Here is a 23,030-nt window from a genome sequence, read left to right as displayed (position 1 = left end):
CTGGGCCTGGGGCGGGGGGGCTGCAGAGCCATATGGTTACAGTGGTGGGTCACATCTCATGACAGGCTCATGTCATCTTGGGGCCCTTTCCAGTCTTCACTGCAAGCCTTCAAGAGCTACAGCAATGCCATTTCCTATTGTCACCGGGTGTCTAGTGTGAAGGGGGAGGCTCCGGGATCTGAGCTGCACCTGGGCATCAAAGCCCTCTTCCTTTGTGAGCGATGGGTGGCCAGAGAATTGCCAAGCACCCCCATAGGACCTCTCCCCCCAAGCCCCACGAACGCTGCTTTGATTCTATGGACCACGGGATCCACTCCATCCCTTGGTGACCTATCATCACAGCCTGGTGAGTGGCCACTGGGCCCCGTCACACATGCCAGACCTGGCCAGTAGCAGCCTGCATGGAACCTCCAGAACAGAGATACAGTGCCCCCTAGGCCTGTGCAGTGCAGGATGCGATCCAGCCCCTCGCCTACTCAAAGCCCTCATCCCTAGAATTCCCCTCCACCTGGGTTAGCAACAGCAAGCACCCGAGGGTTGATGGTTGGGTGGCACAGTAGTCACTTGCTCTGTGACAGGCAGTGAGGAGGGGAGAGCGCGATGGGAAGGGACGAGCCCGCCCTGTGCCAGGGACCCCGTGCCTGGCCCGCTGGCGGTGTCCTTGACGCTGGGCCGGCCGCACCGGCCGCTCGGTTACCAGGAAAGAATGCAATTACAAAGGGCGAGCATATGCCAGCAGAGGGGGGCCGGTGGGGGTGGGGGATGGAATGTCCCTGTCCTTGGCAGATGGCCTTACCCAGTATGCATTGTTCCTTTTAGTGTCTCCTTTATCCGCTGTAATTGGATCCTAGAGGGAGGGATGGAGGCTGGGCGGGATGGGGGGGGGGAATATTCCTGAGCCTTTGGCCTGTGCCTCGCCTGTCAAGCATTTCATTGTTCTTGGCTGATGTCACTCCCAGTTGTTACCATTGCCTCTCCGGGTGACAATGTGGGACTAAGAGGCGCAGCCAGCCCGGGGACCGACAGAAAAGGTAAGCGAATGGGGGAGATCTGTAACTCTGGGGGTGCTGGCACGGCAGAGAGGGAGCCCCGGTGGTGGCACCGCAGCAGAGGCAGGGTGCACGGTGTTACTGATTGTGATAGCGAGGCAGCTATACAGTCTGCCTAGGGTGGGGGTGAAATAGTGACTGGGCAATGGAACTGGGGGTGAGGGGAGGATATGCCAGCCCCAACACCTGCGCCGTGGGGTGAACATGAGGTGACTTTGCTGTGCATGCCCCATGGCTCGCTGAGCGGGACACAATGTTCCAGCCCCGTCCCAGGCTGTTCTGTGACGCGGGGACTCGAGGGGAGAAAGAGCTAAAGTTTTCCTCCTCTCGGAGCCATGTGTTTCCCTGGCAAGGAGCTCCAAAGCCACCTCTGTGGGCTGGGAGAAGGGAGCTGCTCCCCAAAACCAGTCGGAAGGGTCTGATGACGCCTCCAAGTTACCTCCCTGCCCTGTCTTAGTTGGAGCCGAGAGGTCCCAGAGGCCAGGGAGCATATAAGGTGCCAGAGGGCCAGTCCCCGGTCCAAGTGGCAGGTACCCAGCATCCAGGGGCTCTTGCAGAAGACTCACATGCCGGGAAGCGACAGGGTCTCCAGAGGACCTTTGTCTCTCAGCACAGATTTGTTCCCATCGCCAGGGGCTGCACAGGGCTCAGCGAGGGGATTATTTTAGTGTCCAAGCAAGGAAGGGGCTGGCAGCGCTGGCTGCAGCCGGACACAGCACTTCAGGCATTCGGAAAGCTTCCCACTCACACAGCTCTGCCAATGCTCCTTGGTCCTGACCCACTACCCTTGCTACTCCTTTCCCAGCACTTCACTCCAGCTCAGCGGGGCCCATGCTCCGCTCCGCTGCTCAGACCTGCACCCAGCTCCTGCTAGTGGGCCACAGGCCCGGCCCTGCAGTCTCATTCCAGCTCTGGGTCCCCCCTACCCAGCTCAGCTGGTGCCTCTCAGTCCTGTCTTGGCCTCACCATCCAGTGGCCCTAAATCTGACCTCACTGCATCTCCTGTTCCTCTGGGCCTGAGCCCCCCCACAGCTCTGCCAGTGCCCCTCATTCCTATTTCCTGCCACCCCCTGGTGCCCCTGAGCTGGGATCACCACTGTGCTGAATCAATGAGGACAGAGATCCAGGGGAGTCAGCGATGAGGCCATCCAATTCATTCCACTGGTGACCCAGCCCTGGCCTCCTGTGGGGAAGCCCGCACGCGCCACCTGCCGCCCCACAGCTGCAGATTGTTTTCATTCTTCCAACCCCGCTCTGTCCTTTGTTCCCATTAGCCACCCAAATGCCATGCACCGCCGGGCATTGCTGGGCACCTTGCTCACACAGACCTGAGCACTACTCACATGACATAAAAATAATAATAATGTGCATAGCACTGGGCACTGTGCCAGGCAGCCTGAGCCCACAAGGGAGGTGCCATGTCTGGCAGGGCACTCCTACCCACAGCTGGGCCCAAAAAATTCCCACCTATATAAAACTCCCTCTGGATGAGCCACAGAGCCATATTATGGTGCATCTCCATAGAAGTCAATGGGGTGAACGTGGCCCATGTGTCCATTTGGCTGGCACAAAGGGAGGGGTGTAGAGGCAGAGAGTAGCCCTTGAGCCCCTCCATTTCCCAGGTGAGATTTCCTGTTGAGTAAGATGAGCCACCACTAGATCAGCCTGCTTAGATTGGTTTGCCCAGCTGTGCGCGAAAAGGGTTAATAAGGACCACCAACGGTTGATGCCACATTCTTTAGGGGGGGAGCTGTATCTTGGGAACCCTACGCTCAAAGGCCCTCAAATTTGGACCACTGACCCTACCCCACATCTCCACGAGGCACATTGATTTTCAAGACAATCTGAGTCAGCATGAGGATTTTAGGGCACTTAGGGAAAAAATCAGCTGGTAAACAGTAAGCGAGTCTTAACCTTAAGTAGAGCGGTGCTACCACTCCACTCTCATATTATCAGCCAAAGGGGTGTGTAAGGGGATGGGTCCCAGAGATGGTGGAGATAGAGTGTCACTGCCATCAGCTAAGCTTTGCATGAGACAGGTGCATCCCAAGCTGTGACTTCATCCTTTCCCTGCAATGGACATGACAAACTGGGGAAATCTCTGGCAGGTTTCACCCCCGTCCCCACATTTCTGCTCTATATGAGTCTTCCAGGACCAGACCTAGACCCCCCCAACTAGAATCCAGATCCTGCAGAGAACCCCCTACCCTTTAACCTCAAGACAGAACTTTCCAAAGGGCACCTCCCACCACGTGACATCTTCCCAGGAGATTCCCCATCAGCTCCAATGGGATGCTCCATGGCCATTCCCCTCTCCCAGCACCAGTGGAACATTCCTCCCCCTCCCCTTTCCAGGTGTGGGGGACACTCCCAAGACCCCCTCCCCACCTCATCAAAGTACTCTCCTCCCCAGCAGACTCTCTCAGCCCTGGGCTGCCCAAGGGTTTCTAATTCCTCTCTGGCCACAATCATTTGCCCCTTTGTCCTTTGAAAGCCTCACATCCTCCAGCCTGCCTCGTTCATGTCAGAAGGGAAGCAGGGACCAGCCTTCAGAGTATCTGTAAAGTGATTCTGCGAATGACCCTCCTCCTCCTCACCGGGCTAGGAACACATGGGGAATTGTTCTCGGCCCTAGGACGAGAGCACCCTCCTTCCTGTGAAAGCTGGGGGCGGGATGGGGAGGGCTAAAGAGGAAGCTACCCACACGCACAAACTTTCATTGCAGCTGGGGAGCTCTGTGTTACCCTTTGTGTGCTGGAGAATGTTGGGGCTCAGAGAGGTTTAGGGGCACAGAGACTTGGTGTTCTGTATACATTGCATAGTCATCAAGGGCTTCCCCAATTGGCACTTCCTGGTGGCAACTGAGATTAGAACTCAGATCCTCAGGACAAAATGTACACACAGAAAGCCCCTGTGCCCAGATGGCCAGTGACGGGCCTGATTTCTCTATGCTGGCTATTAGGACACCAATTATCCCAGTTCAGTTTAGGAGTGCACAAAACGTAAGGATTAAAACCCAATGATCTAGTGATCTGAGCACAGGACAGGGGGCCAGTGGCTCCCGAGTTCTAATCTTGGCTCTGCCACTGTTGCCTTGGGCCTGCAATGTTGTCTCAGTGCCTCAGTTTCCCCATCTAATGTGGGGACAATAGTGACCTATTCTTGGGGAAGCCATGAGGATTGTAAAGCACTTTGCAGGGAAAGGCGGCTCATTGTCATCCCTGCTACCCCAGACTGATGCGCTTGGAGCGGTGAGTCATTACACCTGGTCCTGCCTGGGCTGCCAGGGCCCTAGGTGGAAGGGGAGGGGTTGACTCAAGAGAGGCAGAACAGACATCCAATCAAACGACAGAATGCCACAAGGTCCGGTGCATGCCTAGCACAGTAGCGCACGCTAAGCGCACACAGAGAGCTGCTTCTCCAGCTCGCCTCTGGGCTCCTCCTCCTAACGGGAAGAATGTGCTGGGCTCAGCTGACTCCCACTGGAGTGGATCTAATGGCAACCTGCAGGCGATCCTTAGCAAACTAGGCTGGTGCCCTTTGCAGTGGCTCTGTGGTGTGCTGGGGAGGGCAGGACAGAGTTGGGGGGAGTGAAAGGATATTTTAGAGATACTGGGACGGTCAAGCCAGGTCACCCCTGTTTTGCTACAGTGCCCCCCAGGTCCTAACCCTTTAGTGAAGGGGTGGGGCGGAGGCGGGAGAGGGCTGGATCTCTCACAAAGGCTTCCTTTCTCCACAGTGTAGATTAGTCATTGCCGTTCAGTACGCAGCAGCAAAGACAAACAGCAAACAAAGGCAGATGTGAGCAGATAGTCTAGCATAGAAAACAAGCTGAACAAGACGCGGGTGGGGGAACGTAAAACTTCTCAGCCCTGCTTGTGCCATAAAGAAGCCAGGAGGGGCATGCTCCCCTCCTGCCCCCTAACCGAGCTGCTCTTATGGAAAAGACAAGGGCCATATTTCAGACACAGGGCCCCAACCACTGTGGCTTCCATGCAATAACGTCCCAACAGCTGACCCACATGGCAGGAATAGTCACGCTGCAATCACCCTTGAGCTCAGGGCACTTTCCAAACGCTCACGAGGTTAACTCCCCTAAGGTCTACACTACAGACCTACATCGGTCAAACTGCGTCGCTGAGGGGTGTGAACAATCCACCCCCCAAGCGACACAGTTATACCAACATTACCCCGGGAGCAGCCTCTCCTGCCAGCATAGCTACTGCCTCTTGGGGAGGTGGATTAACTACACCAATGGGAGACGCTCTCCCAAAGCATCACAGCTGTAGCACTGTACATGAAGACAAGCCCTGAGGGAGGGGAGCAGCACTGTCTAAGGTGCTCCTCTGGCTCTTGTTACCATAACACAGGAGCACCTAACAGCCTCTAACATATTCATACTCAGCAGGGGAGGGAAGTACTATCACCCCCATTTCACAGATGGGGAAACTGAGGCACTGAGCAGCTATGTGACTTGCCCAAGGTGTCACAAAGCAGGGAATTGAACCCAGATTTCCTTAGTCACAGGCTAGCACCTAACCACTGGGCCATCCATTCTTTCCATAACACTTGTATTACAGATGGGGAAACTGAGGCACGGAGCCTTGTCCTTAGCTGCACAGCACATCAGTAGCAAATCCAGTCACCTGACCCTCCGTCCACCCCTTCTTCCTTGCCACAGGAGCAGGGGGATATGGCCAGAGATGCTCTTCTCCTGGGCAGCCAATCATCCTGTCACTCGACCCGATCATCTTGGTCAATATGCCACATCTGTGGGGGACCCAGACCGACTGTCTTGGCAGGCCTGGAGCTGACACAGCTCTCTGCAGAGAGCCACAGCCCCTGCCCTAGAAATGCCCCAGAGCTCAGGATCAGGAGGTGGCAGGAAGGATGTTAAAAATAAAACACTTCCCAATGCCCCTGGGTGCAGTAGGCTCGGAACCCTGTGTCCAGCCCACCCCTCCTGCTTCAGGTCTAGTCATCTGCTGCTGCCAGCAGACCCCCAACTCCAGCTCACTGGGGGAGCTGAGGGGCTCCCCGGCCTGAGAGCTGTAGGGAGTCGGAACTGCCTTAGAGGCTCGTTGCACCATTAGCAGATCCGCTCTGTTCCCGTCCCTCAGCAGCAGAGCCAGCTCCCCAGGGCTTTGGGATATGCGAGCAGAGGTCCGTCTCTCTCTCCAGCTGGATCATACAAGCCCCAAGGGAAGCTGCTGGCCCCCGGCTGTCCTGCTGACAGTAAGCTGGGCACTTTGATCAGGGATCCAAGCTCCACAGGACAGGCACAGAGCATTGCCCTGCCAATGGATCAGGCAGCAACAAGAGGCGTGGGCTGCTGATCCTTCTCATCCCATGACCTACTCTCTCATGCCATCTGCTCCAGTCGCACCCACTATCTGCAGCGGCAAACACCAATTCCCCATCCCTGGGAAGCCGGCCACCCACCAGAACAGGGGGACTACCTTTCCCCTCCCAGCTAGGAGGCAGAAATGCCTCTGCAAAACCCAGTGCTGCAGACAAAACCAGGGGTTGGCCACCGGCTTACTTTAGCCAACCTGAAGCAGATCAAGCGAGGAGGGAGGGAGGGATCATCTCTGTAGGGGGGCTTACATGCAGGGGGTTACCCAGATCATCTGCTCTGCAGAGAGGCAAGAACTCCCACAGAGCCAATGGACAGGAGCCATGAGAGGGGTGGGGGTCCCCCAGCAGGGACCGCCCCTTGAGATCAGACGATGTATCTCACCACTGGTTTCCTGATGGGCTTCTGAGAAGAGTGCATGCAACGTTGCTCCCTGGGGGCACCTGCCCGGCTGCAGAGCTAGGAATTAGCTCCCATATCTAGGGGAGACGGGGGACATCTGGCCAGGGCTTTCCTGGACTATTGCAAGTTGGGAGGGGGAGGCAGGAAGGGGTGTGGCCAGGGCAGCCCCATGTGCAGCTGGCTTCTGCAGGGGCTGCCATTGCTGATCCCCCTTTGGTCTCACTGCACCAGTGTTTATCTTGTGCCTGCATTTTGCCCACCCCTTACATGGCCCAGCAGACCCCTATCACGTTATTCAGCCCCACAGACATCTCCTGGACCATGGAAAACCCACATTCCTTTACGAACACTAGCCTGTGAGTGCATGGTCAGTGCCCGTGCACAGGGGAACTCAGCAGCCAGCCCATGCCTGCAGCACTGCCACACCCACTCAGCAGTGCCTGCTGGGGTGTGCGCTTACGCTGGCATCCATTGCCTTCCTGGGCACTGCTGGCACTGAACTGTGGCACATGCAGCTGCTCCTACCCCCTAACCACCCCCCCGCCCACGCACATGCACACACTTCCTGCAGGTCCTGAGGTCTCCTAGCCTCCCACTGACCTGTCTGAACCCTGGTTGGCTCTAGGGGGGTGGAATGGCTGTAGACACAATTCAGGAAATCAAGATGACCTCACCCTCTTCAGCAGTCATGCCAACCAACCCTGGACTGCCTGGGGCTCTGTAATGGGGGAGCTGTTCAGAACCGCTAGGCCCTGGCAGGAATGCATTGTGGGGCTTGGCTCTCGGTTGCTGTACGTCAGCCTCGCCTCATCGAAGTTGGTGCAGCTCCACTGAGAATCCGGCCCCTGGAGTGCTGCCCAGGAAGGGAGCTGAAGGAGACCCCCCCTTAGCACCCCACACGATCACTGCTGCATGCAAGACGGTCCCTTCTCCCAGCCTGCATTATCCTCCTCTTCAACCAAGCCCGGCACGCCAGCTCCTGAGCTGGAGTCCAAATAAGCCCCCCCACCCACCCAGATCCTTTGATGGGATAGTTGCCGCCTGGGACAACTGGTCGAGATCAGAGGAGCGGCTTGACCACGTCTGCATTTACACAGCTGTTGCCTTCTTGCTGGGTAAACCAGCATTTTGTGCCTGCTTTTCTTTAGGATTCACAGAAGGGAATCCAGGGGCTTAACTATTTTGACCCTGGCTATTAAGCCACGCAAAGGCCTCTCCCCCCCGCCCCCCGTGTCAGGATGGTTCAGAGCAGCGGGACCCAGGTGGGGGCTGGATTGAGCACCCCGGCTCGCATGTGGGTTTGCATTCCAGGGATGCTTCTCCTGAACTTGGCGAGGACATCACAGATTATTGGCAGCGGTGGTGCTGAGCACACCAGGGAAGGGGTGGCGGGCTCGGTAAAGGTTGCACAGAGGGCAATGCGGGCTTACACGTGGGTGCGGGGGACAAACAAGCACACGGAAGCCCAGGAATGGGCCCTTGAAGAAAAGCCGGCCTCTTGGAGAATCAGTCTCCCCAGAAGGGAGACCAGAACAGGAGGGCAAGCTGGCTACAAGGACAGATCTGTCATATACAAAGGCAAAGCAAAATATAGCAGGCCAGAGACTAGGGGCGCTATGACCCACAATCAGTGGGCAGCATGGGAGATAAAGTGGGCGGTGCTCTAACTGCCCCACCCACAAGTCCAAGTCCCATCCGTAAAACCAAGATAGAGTCATGAACCTCAATCTTGCCCACAAGCTAAAACCCAAGACACCTCCACACTCTCAGCCCCATCCACTCACCCAAACCTCACTATTACAAGCCACACCTACAATTCCAAACCCCACCCACAAGCCAGAACCCTGCCCAGAATCCCACACCCTACCAGTCCCAAAACATGCCCATACTCCCAAACCCCACCTACAATCTAGCACCAGATGCTTCTGGCCCAATGATGAACAGGAACAGTTCACCGTATACATGCGCACAGTTGTCGTAATAGTTCCCGACTAACTTCTCACTGGGATGGGCAGCACAGAACTTGGGTGCAAGGCTGGCTGGCTGCAAACAGCCTCAGGTCACATTTGGGAAGCCCCCGGCCAGTACAGTCCATCTGACCCTGGATATGCAAACATCTCCCCAAGGAAAAGGCAAGATTAGCTGGCTTCCTTTAACAAGGCCAGGGCTGTGAGTTGCTCAGCTGTATTTATTGTAGGCATTTCAATAGCACCCATCACCTTACTGTCTGGGCACTTTTAACATTTAACTCTTTAAATGACAAACAACATTTTCCAAATATAAGAAGCAAAGTCCCACGTTGATCTTGCAACATTTATCAGGCAGCAACTTTGCCATCAGCCTGAATGCAAGGGGTGTGGGCGGGAGCTGGTGCTAACAGAAACCTAGGCATGGTTCCAGCACTCACTGGACACAGGGAGCTGGATTAGGGCCAAGTCCTAGGTATCTAGGCCTGGGACTCTGGGAGAGCCCAGAACAGCGAGAAACCCAGGGCCTGTTCAGGGAGAGGTGGAAGGGGAAGATCAAAGAGCCTGAGGAGGAACAGAAGGAAGAATCCATTTGAACAGGGGCAGGGAGCAAGAGCTCAGAGCCCTGGGAGCATGCGGCCGAGGAGAAGGGGAATGTGGGAGGGGGAACTGATGTGTTCTGGGAAGCCCACAGTTTTGATGGATCCAGCCCTGTTTAGTTTTTAACCACCCCTGCCTCTGCCACTGTGCTGCCCTCATCCAGTAACATGCCACTGACATCAGCGCAGCGGACATCCAGCAGCACAGCTGGTGAGTGCCACCTGTGTATGACAGAAACGTAGGTGGGTGCCACCCCGATGCTCCTCACCCAGGGGGAGTAACACCTGCAGACCACTGGGGAGCACCCCAGCACGGCATTCCCCCAGCACATACCCAGAGCACTGAGCTGCACCGCACACCACTGCCTCTGGGCTGCATCTCGCATAGCTGGACTAGTTAACAACCAAGTAAATAAGGACAAATAAATCAGTGGCTTTTCCACTGGCCTGTTGAGTGACCATGGTCACCTCTCTGCCCCGTGCCTCAGTTTCTCCATCTGTAAAATGGGCATAATGATACTGAACCCCGCCCCCCCCCCTTGGTGAAGCACTTGGAGATCTACTGATGGAAAGAGCTGTAAAAGAGAGAGGCATCATCATCATCAAGGGAGGGCCAGAACTAGGCATCTTCACACAGATGGCAACGTCCCCGAGATAAAAAGTATGATGTACTATGGGCCAGGGCCCAAGTGTGTTAGCTGGTCATTGAGCCCTTGGGAAAGGCCAATCCTTGTTGTGTTCGTTACCTTGCTGCTCCGAAGAGTAGAGATGGCCAAGCACAGGGAGGGCGAGGGTTAGGGGTGGGCTGGTAGGACATGGGGCAGTCACCCAGGTTCTAGTGAAGGTACCAGTGCAGAGGCTAAAGGGCAGAATGTGCCTCCCCCTATTCAGGGACTTAATGGGGACCCTGGTATGAGCTAGGGCAGCCCTCAGGGTTGTGCCTCTGGATCAATGGGGCTTTGCACAGCATAGGATGGCTGGGATGCGGGTCTAACCTGTCCTACCCTTTCGTCTCCTTGCCTGCCCCTTGCCTCTGCTCTGTACACGTCTTGTGCCAAGGCTGTTGCAGAAGAGATGGAGAACTGGCACAGCCAGTTGTGCACCGGGTGGAGGAGCGTCCCATGCTGGCAGTACTCTTTAGGGAGCTGGCACAAGGAGCTGTGTGGCAGCTCACAGCATCTAAAGTAAATCTGCACTCAGGCCCTCCAGCTGCAACAGACCCTGCTTCCGAAAAATCTGCCAGCCCCAGACTCAGCCCATATCCACCAGAACCTTTGGCCAAGACTCCAGTCCCATCTGGATTGCTCTCCATCGCACTCCAGGTCCCTGCGCATGCACATCTAGCAGCCCAAAGCACACGACCGGCTGTACCTGCCTGCCCAGCTGGATACATATTCATCTCGCTGGGACATGAGGCTGGACGGGAGTTAGAGGTAGTGGCGTGTGCATTGGGTAGTTTGTGGAATGGAGCTGATGAGGCAATATTATCCATAACTATTACAGTCCCCTCTTCCCGCACCTCAGCTTCCTCCCTGTGGGTGCACAGCCCAGAGTGCTGTCATTTCACACAATGTGACTCACTTAAACCTCAGGGCTATTGTAAACCCTGCCCGGTAGGTGTGAATAGTTCCCAGTCAACTTCAGAGAGACGGCCGAGCAGTTTCTTAGGGCAGGTCTACACTACAAACGTAGAGCAGCGCCTGGCAGAGGCCCTAAGCCGATGGGAGAGAGCTCTTCTGTCAGCTCAATAACTCCACCTCTGCAAGACGCAGTAGCTATGGCGGTGGGAGACGCTCTCCTGCTGACACGGGGGTTAAGGTTGGTATAAATGCGTCGCCCAGGGGTGTGGATTTTTCACTCTCCTGAGCACCGTAGTAAGTACGCAGTGTAGATCAGGCCTTAGAGAGACAAGGGGGGTGAGGGAATCTCTTTTATTGGACCCATTTCTGTTAATGAAAGAGATGTTTCGAGCTACTCAGAGTTCTTCTTCAGGCTGGAGCTCTGTGTGCTGTAGCGGCACAGAGCTCCATGTCTGTGTGCCGTAGCGGCACAGAGCTTCATGTAAGCTCAAAAGCTCGTCTCTCTCTCACCAACAGCAGCTGGTCCAATAAAAGACATTACCTCACCCACCTCGCCTCTCTGATATCCTGGGACAACAGGCTACAACAATGCTGCAAACATACACTTTCTTAGTAAACAAACATTCCATGCACACTGAAACGAGACAACATTGTCAGTTATAGCCCAGTACTAAGAATGACTTTTAAATTCAAGATGTTAGGCAGTAAATCTGATGGTGTTTCTCATACACTTTGATTCTGTTACATATACTCATAACAGCTACACTTCTCTACGTCAGTACACGCACACACACCCATTCCCTCTGAGAGGCTCTAGGAGAAGAGTTCTCAGTCTTTACAGAGTGACCATCCTATGTAGTGTGTGTGCCAGCTGGACTCGTCCGAGCCCGGGGAGAATAGCAGCATCTCAGCCCTTTCAAACAGTTCAGAACCCTGTCAGCAGACAGACAACCTGGGATCTCCACAGCTACCCCCAGTCCAGCTCACGTGCTAATAACTGACTGCTCCTTACTTGCTGGTGAATCAGAAACCTCCTGTCATCGGTATCCAAAGTGGTACATGGATTGGGATCAGCATACAAAATAGCCAGTCCCTCGATCTCCATAAGGCACCCATACTATCTGCACCCCATAAGCCCAGTCAGGTGAGGTAAGAATGTAGAAACTCACCACTCCCTCAGATCTGTCCCATTATCTGTTGAACAGAGACAGAATCCCTGCTTCGAACAGTTAGCTGATAGCTACATGAAGTTCCACAGACTCCGTGGCCTCTCTAGGTGAAAGATGCTTCCCCATAGCTCTCCCTCAAGGTTCATAAAACACTGCCTCATAGAGCAAACCTCACCTTAATGGAGAGCTTCCCTAGTAGGAGAAGCCAGAATAGCACTCACCTGTATCCAACGTGTTACAAGGACTAGAACCTGCCAGCAAGCACCTCCTCATCAGGGTTTCCTTTAACTCAGGGATGCAAACTACAGCCCGGGGGCCACTTCTGGCCCTTTGGACATTTTAATCCGGCCCTCGAGGTCTCACCAGTGAGCAGGGTCCAGGGCTTGCCCTGCTCCAGCACTCCAGCTGGGGAGCGGGGTTGGGGGCTTGCCCTGCTCTGCACATGCTGTGGTACCATGTGGCTCCCAGAAGCAGTGGCATGTCCCTTCTCTGGCTCCTACACGTAGGGGCAGCCAGGGGGCTCTGCGCACTGCCCCCACCCCAAAAACTAGCTCCACAGCTCCCATTGGCCAGGAACTGTGACCAATGGGAGCTGGGGGGGGGTGCGGATGGGGCAGCACGCAGAGCTGCCTGGCCACACCTCCACTTAGGAGCCAGAGGTTGGACATTGTCGCTGCTTCCGGGAGCTGCTTGAGGTAAGCGCTGCCCAGAGCCTGCACCCCAACCCCCTGCCCCAGCTCTGATCCCTCTCCCACCCTCCGAATCCCTCGGTCCCAGCCCGGAGCACCCTCTGCACTCCCAATTATTCATCCCTAGCCCCACCCCAGAGCCCTCATCCACCCCCATATTCCAACCCCCGCCCCAGCCAGAGTCCCCTCCTGCAGCCTGAACTCCTTATTTTTGGCCCTACCCCAGAGCCCGCACCCCCAGCTGGAGCCCTCCTCCCCTCCCACACCCCAACCCCATGAGCATTCATGGCCCACCATACAATTTCCATACCCAGCTGTGGCCCTTGAGCCAAAAAGTTTGCCCACCCCTGCTCTAACTCCTATTTATACCTTTCCCCCATCCCCCACTGTGCTCTGATTGGCTGAGCTCTCAGAAGTGACTGGGTGTGGCCAGTCAGGTGGCTTGCCCACAATGAAAACTTCCTCTACAGCTTCAGAAACAGCTACTGAACATGTTCGGTAATGACCACGCTCTACTTCAGGGTGTTTCTAGGCCCCTGGTGCTGAGTTGCCCTGCTCAGATGGGCAGATTCAGAGTATGCCAGCTGCAATCCGCATCCTCTCCCCGTGGCTCCTCTCCTGTGCCTTAGGCCAAAGTCAAATGCTGCAGTGTAAGGCAGGTGGGTTACACTTGCTGATATGATGCCTGTCTGAGTGTGGAAGTGAGCTAGCGTGTGCACGATTGGGTCGCTTGGGCCCAATAGTCGGAAGTACAGAACTGCTCCAGGTTCCATCAGGGGGAGGGTTTGGTGTTCAGCACTTCTGGAAATCAAGGCCCGTGCTATTATGGTGCCTATGGCTAGAGGGCATGTGACTGGTGGATGTCTTAGCTAGCAATTCCCTGGATTTGTGGTTGTGGTGGAGACACTTGCTTTAACTGGGAGTAAACAGAGTATTCTGCTGAGGGGAATGCCCATCCATATGCTCTCCCAGGTCCTGGGTGTGCAGCAGCTTTCTGATTGGCAATCCTGACCCTGGAGCTGGGCTGGCAGCATGGGATGGAAAAATGTCCTGGCAGGATACAGCCCTGCACAAACTAAAGTTATTAAACAACAGCCGCTGTGCTCAGACACACAGGGTGCAAGGTGCAATCTGCGGGAAATCAATGTGTGTCCCGTGTCTAAGGGACACACTGGCACTTGAGCATTGGTGGCACAAAAACAACTGTCAGCTGTTGTGTCCCAGCCTCCGGGAGCCTGTCATTAATACACTCAGGCGGATGGGGAAGGTACAGAGCTAGCAGTTTTACTGAACACATCCAGCTTTGCCTGAGGTCTGCTTGGGAGTAACCAGACACCCCTATCATGTCCTGTAAGCGCTGGCTTGGATTGCGCAAGGGCTGTCTTTATTTTGGGCGTTTCACTGGTTGGTCACAGATACAAAAGGGATCAGCCCAGAGCTTTATCTAATATGCTCATTTTGTAAGGCATCTTTTAGACACTTTGTAGTCCCCCCACACTGCATGGTCTGTCATGCTGTGGAGTCATTCACTGCCCTGCGCAGCGCTCCCCATTCTGTGCTGCACTGGTGGTGCCTCAGATAAGAGGGGGAAGGAGAAAGTGGCGGTGTAGCTCCTAGATTCTGGGGCTAGCCAGCGTAAGGTATAGCAGCCTCATAGAATATCAGGGTTGGAAGGGACCTCAGGAGGTCATCTAGTCCAACCCACTACTCAAAGCAGGACCAATCCCCAGACAGATTTTTGCCCCAGATCCCTAAATGGCCCTCAAGGATTGAACTCACAACCCTGGGTTTAGTAGGCCAATGCTCAAACCACTGAGCTATAAAGTAAAGTCTCCAGGAGCATGGGAGGGGAAGGGTGGGGAGGTCTTCTCTGTAACGTGCAGCATCAACTCTGTCTTCCAAAGTGGCACTGACAATCAGGCAGACTCCTCAGACATTAGAGCTACAGAGTATAGAACGCAAAACCGTAAGAGATACACAGTGTGTGCCACAATCACCCAAACATTGCAGCTCTGATGGTGTTAAATCCTGCTGCCCTCCACCAGACCCTGCATAAAACAGGCTTTGCACACTGGGAACGAGGGGATGGAATTCTGCTCCTTAAGCCAACAGCAGGGCAAGGAGCACGTGTTTCACACACACAGGATTTGGGGCCAGCAGATCCTTCCTTATGGCCAGCATCACACCCCCTCTCTTGCACACCAGCTCCCATAATGCACCTCTGAGCAGCGTCCCTCCTTAGCGTGGAGGGTGGGCTGGGAGGCCTCCCCACGCAGTAGAGCTGCGATTGTTCCCTAGTGTTTCAGACTTTTCCCTACTGCACAGTGTGGGCAAGAGCTGGCCTGACAGGTTTGGTGAAACCTTTAGCAGCAGCCAGTAAGTTCCCCTGTAGGTGGCTCAAGATCCCAGCGCTGGCATTAATAGTGCTCCTTGTTTCCATACTCTCTCTTTAGCCCCTTTATTAGCAAACCTCTGAGCCGATCAGCCTGTTCGTTTGGTGTCCCCACCGCCCTCTGGCCATGCAGAGCCTCAGTCACCGCTTCCCCAAAGCTGCCAGTGTTCTCTTGCCATCCACTATCTCAGATGCTTTCTTGGGGATCCCCACAGGCCAGCCCCACTGTTTGCTGGGTCAAGGCAAAATCAGCACTAGGACCATGTATGTCACCATGCTGACAGCACTGACAAGTCGGATGGCTCCCAGGGCACGGGGCCGGATTCCCAGGCAGGCTCACAAGGCCAAAATAAAGCAGGACAGCAGAGGCGACAGGGATCTGAGCCCTGGGAAGCTAAGAGAGGGGTTACAGAGGGACTGGAGCCGGCGCAGAGGGAGCAAACAGCCTGCAGTGAAGCAAGGATAACTCTGATGATGGTGAACCACAGCCCTGCTGAGAGAGGGCTTCCGCCCACCCCAAGGGAAGCTGAACCCAGCCATAACGTAGCTGGGGGACTTTGGCTTAGTCAACTCATAATTCAGGGAATTGCCCTTTCCCATCCACCCATCCATTCTCCCCCGCCTTCCTCACCTAAGTGATGGCACTCAGATCCCCTACATCTCAGACACACCCACACACAAACCTTCTCCCCTGGACTGGAGCATCCTCCCACCGCCAGCACAGTGCAGGGCATGGATGGTGCTCAAAGGCTGGGGGCAGCAACACACAGAGAAAGATGCAGGGATCCACCAGGGAATGTTTGCTGCTTGGGTAGGGGATACAGCTGGAGGAGTCGGAATGAATGTCCCAGCAGATGAATAGGAGACGACAGGTATCAGTAGATTGCACAGTCCAATGCTCCATCCCATCTGGTGTCCTGACTCCACCAGAGGCCGATAGCTGATGCTTCAGAGGAAGGTGACCAGAACGCCATACTCCGTCTCTCCTCCTCAGCGATAGCATCTCTCCTGGCAGGTCCGATGTGCTAATCCACCCGCTGATTGTCCATGGGGGTGGAGGGGGAATCCTGCCAGGCCCCTGCAACAGGCCATCAGCTTGTGCCCTTGAAGAGGAGTCTGGATTCCCCTTCCATCCTTCCCTTCGCCATCATAGCTACCTACCACTGCTGGCTCTGTGCAGAACGTGAGCCAGCCCCTGCTTATCTGCCAAAGGGGCAACACTCCCACCCGGGACCCTGCGTGTTCTAGGGCCCAGGGTTCTGGTACATTGGTTCCCCAGTGCAGACAGAACCAAGCAGACCTAGGGAGAGACCCAGACCCAATCCCCCTGACTGATGCAGGCCCCATCGTCCATTTCGGCCACGCTCCACTCAGCACAGGAGGGAAGGGGAGAGGCAGAGAAGGCTTTAAGCCACTGTCCCAGATCCTTGGCCCAGCCCCCCGTGCAAGTCAGAGCAGCAGGAAGATTTCCTGGTTTTAAATTGATTGTCTCAGGGCTGCTCTAACTTACACTTGGCTGCAACAGCCTGTGCCACTCCTCTGCCCCTGGCTACATCCCTTATCCCCAGATCAGCTGCTTTTGCTGTCCCTTTATGCCCCAGGACTGCACCAGGGGACAGCACTGGACAAACAGATGAGGAGGGGGGCACAGAGAGCGAGGGGGCAGCCTACAAACCAGATTCCAGAACCAACTTTGCAGCTGCCTGAGCCTCCCACCTCTGCGTAGGCTGGACTAAAACCCAGGTTCCAAACACTCCCAGACGCCAGATGCCCAGGACTCCCACTCATTCCCCCTAATGTGATATTGGCACAACTCCAGTCAGCAGCGTCTCCTCATGGCAGCCCCCTCGAACTCACCCCCCTCCCCAGCTCGCCAGCCTGCCTCCCCCTGGATTCATGCTCGGCTAACCCCTGGGGTTCTGGTCTCTTCCCCAGCACTGAATGAACATCGTGCTGGGGACGGGTCTGGACTGCCAGGCCTGGAGACCAAAGTCCTCTAGCCACAGAGCAGATTCAGGACAGGCCTTGGCCACCTGCCTGCCCTGCCCCTTCCTCAGCCCCCAGTGGGTGGAACGCACAGTCCAGACCAAGTGCTCAGCTTAACTTATTGAAAGCTCTGATAAGAACATTTCAGCACAATATCGCACTGGCTTAATCAAGCATAACGCCGAAGTGAAGGAGACTGAGCAGGAGCCTAATGCCCAGTCTTGGGGCACAGGGATCCTGCTTCTGTCAGTGTTCGCTCTATGCCAGCCCCTGGTTTGGCTCCTGCGTCGCTCCAACCCCCTTTTATACCTTGTCTCATGACATCACCCAGGGGCAGATTATTAAACAACCTCAGCTCTAAACAGTCTAGTCTAGCGTTTCATACATGCCAACCACAAGCTTTTTAACTGATACATGTTTACTTCTCCTGCTAACATTCTTAATTGGTACCTCCTTAGTGATCTTGTTTAGCCACTGCTACCCTCCTCCTCACACAGTGTAGGTGGCTTTTCGTTGTGTTCCATTGCGTCTCACAACAGCGCTCTTATTCTTACTTATTTGCTTCTTGGGCCCTTGGAGTTACTGGCTGGTTTTGGCCAGACAGTATCCATCTTCCCTAGTCTGTCTCACTGGGGAGATCTGCACCTGGCTTGTAAATCACACGTTTGTCTGGGTTGCTTTGCCCTGTTAGCTACACAGCCCAAGAATCCGCCGTAGATCCGGCGCAGACCAACTTTCTGATTTTTACAGCCTGTACAATTGTTTTAGCAACCTTTGAAAAGCCACCAGCAGAGAGCAGGAAAAGTCCCTTTGACATTTTCTTATAACACAACTAAATATACAACAGCTGCCTCTCTACCGTTCTTTAATATACATTAGCTAACACAGTTTGTTACACAGCTGTTTGCACCCATCTGGGATCAGAGCATAGGCTCAGCCCCATGTGTAACATGATACTCCTCGCTGGCTCATCAAGCAGCAGGGATCAAACCTGAGACCAGCTGGTTCAAAATGCAGGAGCCTCTAAAAGACGCACCTGGGTTAGCCCTGACTGTTGAGGCCTCCTCAGCCTCAATCTGTGGCTCAGCCATCATGAGATGGAGACAGAGCGCCATGTGGAGTGGGTGTGGCCCATCGAACCCTTGGCCTCTTTTGGCCCCATAGTGCCAGCTGTACCCATTGCTTTTGAGAGCTGGATGTTTGTTGCCTAGGATCAGGGCCAATGCCACCATCTCAGCACACGCCAGCCACCAGATGGTAGCAACTGTTGGCTACCCCACTGCTGTGATGCAGGCTCTGTTCAGTATTCCAGTCCTAGTCATTATTATAAATCACTTACCCAGGGCCATCCCCTTGCACAGGCGCACAGAGAGCGAGGACAGGCTCTGCCACGAGCAATCTGAGATGTTCCAAAGACAGGGCGACAACTCAGCAAAGGGAGGGTGTGGGAAATTCTTAGGGAGGAGGGGATCCCCATAGAAAGGATCCCTAAAAGAAGGGGGCTAAGGTGGAGGGTTGGAGGAGGAGGTTGTGCCTTTAAGGGCTGAGTTTCCCAGACAGGGTCTGAATAGGGCAATCACTGAACACTGCAGAGAGAAGGCGCTGGGCAGACAAGCAGAGGAGTTGCCTCAACCCCCTCTGCCATGCCGGCTAGATCTTGCCAAATGCCCAGTGCCCTGGCTCAGTCACGCAGCCTCTAACGCTCAGGGTCGTGGGCGGGTTTAGTGCTAAGTGCAGCCCAGCTGCCATATTTACTCACATGCCCTGCCCATGCGTCTATCTCATGGCTCTGCAGGGCGCTCTGGGGTGAAGCCACAGCCCGCCCAGCCAGCCTGGGCTTTGCTGCAATATTGACCGTGAGCCTTCCGCAGAGCAGGGTCACGATGGTACTTTGGGCAAGCAATTGGCCACGGTCCACGCAGGGGCTTGCTGAACCCACTGATGTTCCTCTCTCTGCAGATTTAGCTGCTTGGGTCCCTACTAAACCCCAGGTGCTGGTTTGCCCAGAAGCCGGTTCATGCATTCCTATACCATGGCGTCGCCAGACAGGATGAGTGGCTCAGATACCGGCCTGGAGGAGCCAGAGCTCAGCATTACTCTCACCCTCCGGATGCTCATGCACGGGAAGGTAAGTGTGCCCCTCTGGCTGGGATTCCCTCCGGGCTCTCCTGGGAAAGCAACATTAGGAGTTCTACCCTGGGGCAGAGGGCTCCTTCAGGCTGGGATCTCTGGGGCTGGCCCAGAGCAGCAGCATGGGTGACTGGGGTCTGCACTGGGCTCAGACAGACAGCTGGTGTTGAATTTGCAGGGCTCACATTTCATTTTGCTTTCCCAAAGCTAATCCCATTTAACAACAATCAAAGCCTGACCCTGGGACGTCTGTGCTCCAGCAGAGGTCCATTTTAGAGCAGAACCATGAAACATTCATCGGAATGTCAGTCCAAGATCACGTTTTGTAGCAAAACTGTAGAAACGTCAAGTTTCAGTTCAAGAAAGGATTCGTTTTATCAGGCTTTGGAGAAAAGCAGTTGCCCAGGGAAAGAAGCAAGGATTTGCTGGGAACTTTTGAGAGGGGAAATTACTATTTTTGCACATGGCTGTGTAACATGGAGCCATTACAAATGCACCAAAATCTGAGCTTCAACCACCATCTACCTACCTAAACGATGCAGACAGACAGAGAGCTAGATAGTTTGATTTAAAAAAAAAAAACTAGCTGAATTTAACTTCAAGGAACACTGGCAACTTGTTTTTTTAGATTACTTTTTTTTTAAGTTAATGTTTCCAAGAGCATGTCTTGAATTTTCTGTTTTCAATCCATTTTTAAAACAGTTTTCTGTTCCCCTGTTGATGCTGGTATGGATCTTCTGAGAGAACCACAAAATCCACCCTTCCTTTCTTTGCCCTTCCACTCGGGACACGTCCTTTTAAGGGATTGGTGTAGCACGGGCCTCTGAACTCGCCCAGAGAAGTGCACGCGATTGAGATCATTGTGCTAGAGCAGGAGTTCTCACAACACATTTTTTGGTGGCCACAGAGTTCAGCCACCAACTCTTGCTGGTAGCCCCACTGATACTTTTTCCTAAAATACTTCATTAACTTTAGGAAAAACATAAATATGCACATCTACATGTCCAAATCATTGTCATTTATTTATGTAGGGGTTTTTTTTGTTTGTTTTTGGCAGTCTTAATAGTAAAAATAGTGCTGTGAAAAGTGATATTTGTATGTTGATTAATATGACTTAGTTTTCACAGCACACTTAGTAGCCAGCTGGGAGGCTGTAATAAGTGATATTAACCAACATACAAGTATCACTTATCACAGCCTCCCAGCTAGCTAGTAAGTCTGCTGGGAAAAGTGAGACTTGCATGGTTGTTAATATCACTTTTCTCAGCAAGCCCAGGAGGCTGTGGTGGCCACATGAAAAGCCCCTGGTGGCCGCATTTGAGAAACGCTGTAGGGCCTGGGACAAAGCCCAGGTGAGCATCAGCCCAGCAGCGAAATACTCTGCAGCCAAAAAACGCACTCTGGGAACCAGCTGAAAACAAGAGACGGGCATTTTGCCCTGGTGCTAATGTCTGTCCCAGCGACCTTCCAAAACAAGCCATGCTGCCACTCAGGGGCACGCCTAGTCCCTAGGGCGGATTGGGCGGGTCCCCTGTGTGCTCAGGAATCTCCTAACTGGGCTGCTCTTCTCTCTTTGTGTTTCCACAGGAGGTTGGTAGCATCATCGGCAAGGTAAGAGGCAGGTGTTCCCCACAGCCAGGACATTTCTTTGGGGTCTCGCGGAAGCTGTGGGAGTCTAACCACCCTCCCTGTTCTTATTCCCGCAGAAAGGCGAGACCGTTAAGAGGATACGGGAACAAGTAAGTGGTGGGGGATGGCAGAGCCTCTTGCACTCCTGGGCTCTCTCATGGGGCCAGGCTACGTCCTGTGCAACTGACCAAAGCTGCCTCTGGCTCATGAGTACACTTCAAACTTCCCTCCTCCTCCTCCTATAACCCCCACCTCACATCAGCCCTGCAGCCCCAAATACTTGGCAAGCCCAATGGTGCCCATGCCCAGGCTTAATCAACTGCAGAAGTGGCTGGAAGATGCCTTCCCCTCCATATACACACGGCACACACTCCCAGAGGTGAGCCTGCTGCCTAGCAGGAGAGCACTCAGCCCCAGGTGATTCAGGGAAAGCGAGGGGGCGGAGCCTCAAATGTATGGTTAAGGATGGTACCACCAGGTGGCGCCATTATACACAGCATTCCAGGTTCTCTTCCTTAGCACCTGAGCAAGTTTTGACCCTTAGGGAGCCGTGCTGGTTTTGAAAGGTCTTGTGCAGAGGCAGCTTGGGAGAGAGAGGACACCGCATGAGTGGCAGATGAGTATGTGCTCTGCCTTGGGCTCTGACTGGAGTCAATTCTCAAGGTGGAGTTGCTCCCTGGAACCAGGCACGGGTGTTGGGATAAAATTCTTGGAAGCAGAGATTTACCTGCATGCTGTTTGACCATCCCATTTCAGGACTGGTGTAAATAAAGCAAGTTACACTTCGAGTATACCCAGACTCCACATCACTGAATTCTCCACTAGAAGCCAACCTGCAAGGCCCCAGATCTCTGCTACTGCTCAGCAGCACAAGGGCGTCACTGATGTCAGAACAGGACACTGGTGTCAGATGAAGGAGCAAGAATATATTGCACCTTGCCAAGTTAGGGAAATAAAAATAAAGGAACTAAGAGGAAAGAGCAAATAGCCACAGTCTTAGCAACAAATAAGAAATATATGAAATATATCAGACGCAGGAAGCTTGCAAAAAACCCTCAGGGAGTTGCTGGACCACCACGGGCAAAGGGAGCAATTAAGGATGATGAGAAGATTGCAGAGAAACTAAATGATTTCTTTGCATCAGTCTTCATCACAAAGGATGCTGAGGAAATACCTTCCATGGGCCTACTCGCGGGGGCGGCTCTATGTTTTTTGCTGCCCCAAGCATGGCAGTCAAGCTGCCTTTGGCGGCATGCCTGCAGGAGGTCCGCCGGTGCCGCGCCATCGGCGTCCCTGCCGCTGAATTGCTGCCGAAGCCGCAGGACTGGCAGACCTCCTGCAGGCGCACTGCTGAAAGCTGCCTGCCTGCCACCCTCACAGCAACCGGCAGGCCGCCCCTTGCGGCTTGCCGCCCCAGGCACACACTTCCTGTGCTGGTGCCTGGAGCTGCCCCTGCCTACTCTTTTCTGGTGAGAAAGGTAAGGTACTATCAGCGACTGAGGTGTCTAAAGAATCAATGGTGGAACCAGGGCCGGCTCCAGACCCCAGTGCGCCAAGCGCGCGCTTGGGGCGGCATCCTGCGGGAGGGCGGCAGGTGGCTCCGGCGGACCTCCCGCAGGCACGCCTGCAGGAGGTCCACCGGAGCCGCGGGACCAGTGGACCCTCCGCAGGAACGTCTGCGAGAGGTCCACTGGCGCCGCGGGACCGGCAACCAGCAGAGCGCCCCCCATGGCATGCCACCCTGCTTGGGGCGGCGGAAATCCTAGAGCCGCCTCTGGGTGGAACAGATGGATACATCAAAGAGCAGCAAGTCACCTGACCCAGATGGTAGATACCCAAGAGTTCTGATGGGATTTAAGAATGAAGTTGCTGAGCAGTTAGCAAATATATGCAAGTTTTCATTAAAATCTATTATACCAGAGGTACAGCTGGGATTCTGAGAATCAGAGCAGGGAGCTTTGCTTTGGTACCAGGTAAATTGGCTGAAGTGTGAAACAGGAATATAATTTAAAGCACCTCCATGATCATGCTATGCTGAGTGTAACCAAAGACACCCCTTTAATCTACTTGTATTGTTTGAGC

At 54.4% G+C, this 23,030-nt stretch overlaps 1 protein-coding gene across 2 annotated transcripts in view; it reads left to right on the top strand.

Moving 5' to 3' along the window:
• Nucleotides 1-890: 890 nt before the first annotated feature.
• The window catches only part of PCBP4 (poly(rC) binding protein 4), a 33,484-nt gene continuing 11,344 nt past the window's right edge, over nt 891-23,030 (top strand). For both annotated transcript variants that reach the window (XM_045025298.1, XM_045025297.1), the window contains exons 1-4: nt 891-1,031; nt 19,149-19,317; nt 20,907-20,930; nt 21,026-21,058. In XM_045025298.1, coding sequence (XP_044881233.1) covers nt 19,207-19,317; nt 20,907-20,930; nt 21,026-21,058 — 168 coding nt within the window. In that variant the 5' untranslated portion in view covers nt 891-1,031; nt 19,149-19,206. The remainder of the gene's footprint in view (nt 1,032-19,148; nt 19,318-20,906; nt 20,931-21,025; nt 21,059-23,030) is intronic.

The sequence above is a fragment of the Mauremys mutica genome, chromosome 7, assembly GCF_020497125.1.
Source record: "Mauremys mutica isolate MM-2020 ecotype Southern chromosome 7, ASM2049712v1, whole genome shotgun sequence".
Classification (NCBI taxonomy): Eukaryota; Metazoa; Chordata; order Testudines; family Geoemydidae; genus Mauremys; species Mauremys mutica.
The sequence above is the reverse complement of the archived record's forward strand: the minus strand, read 5'-3'. Positions and strand labels throughout refer to the sequence as shown.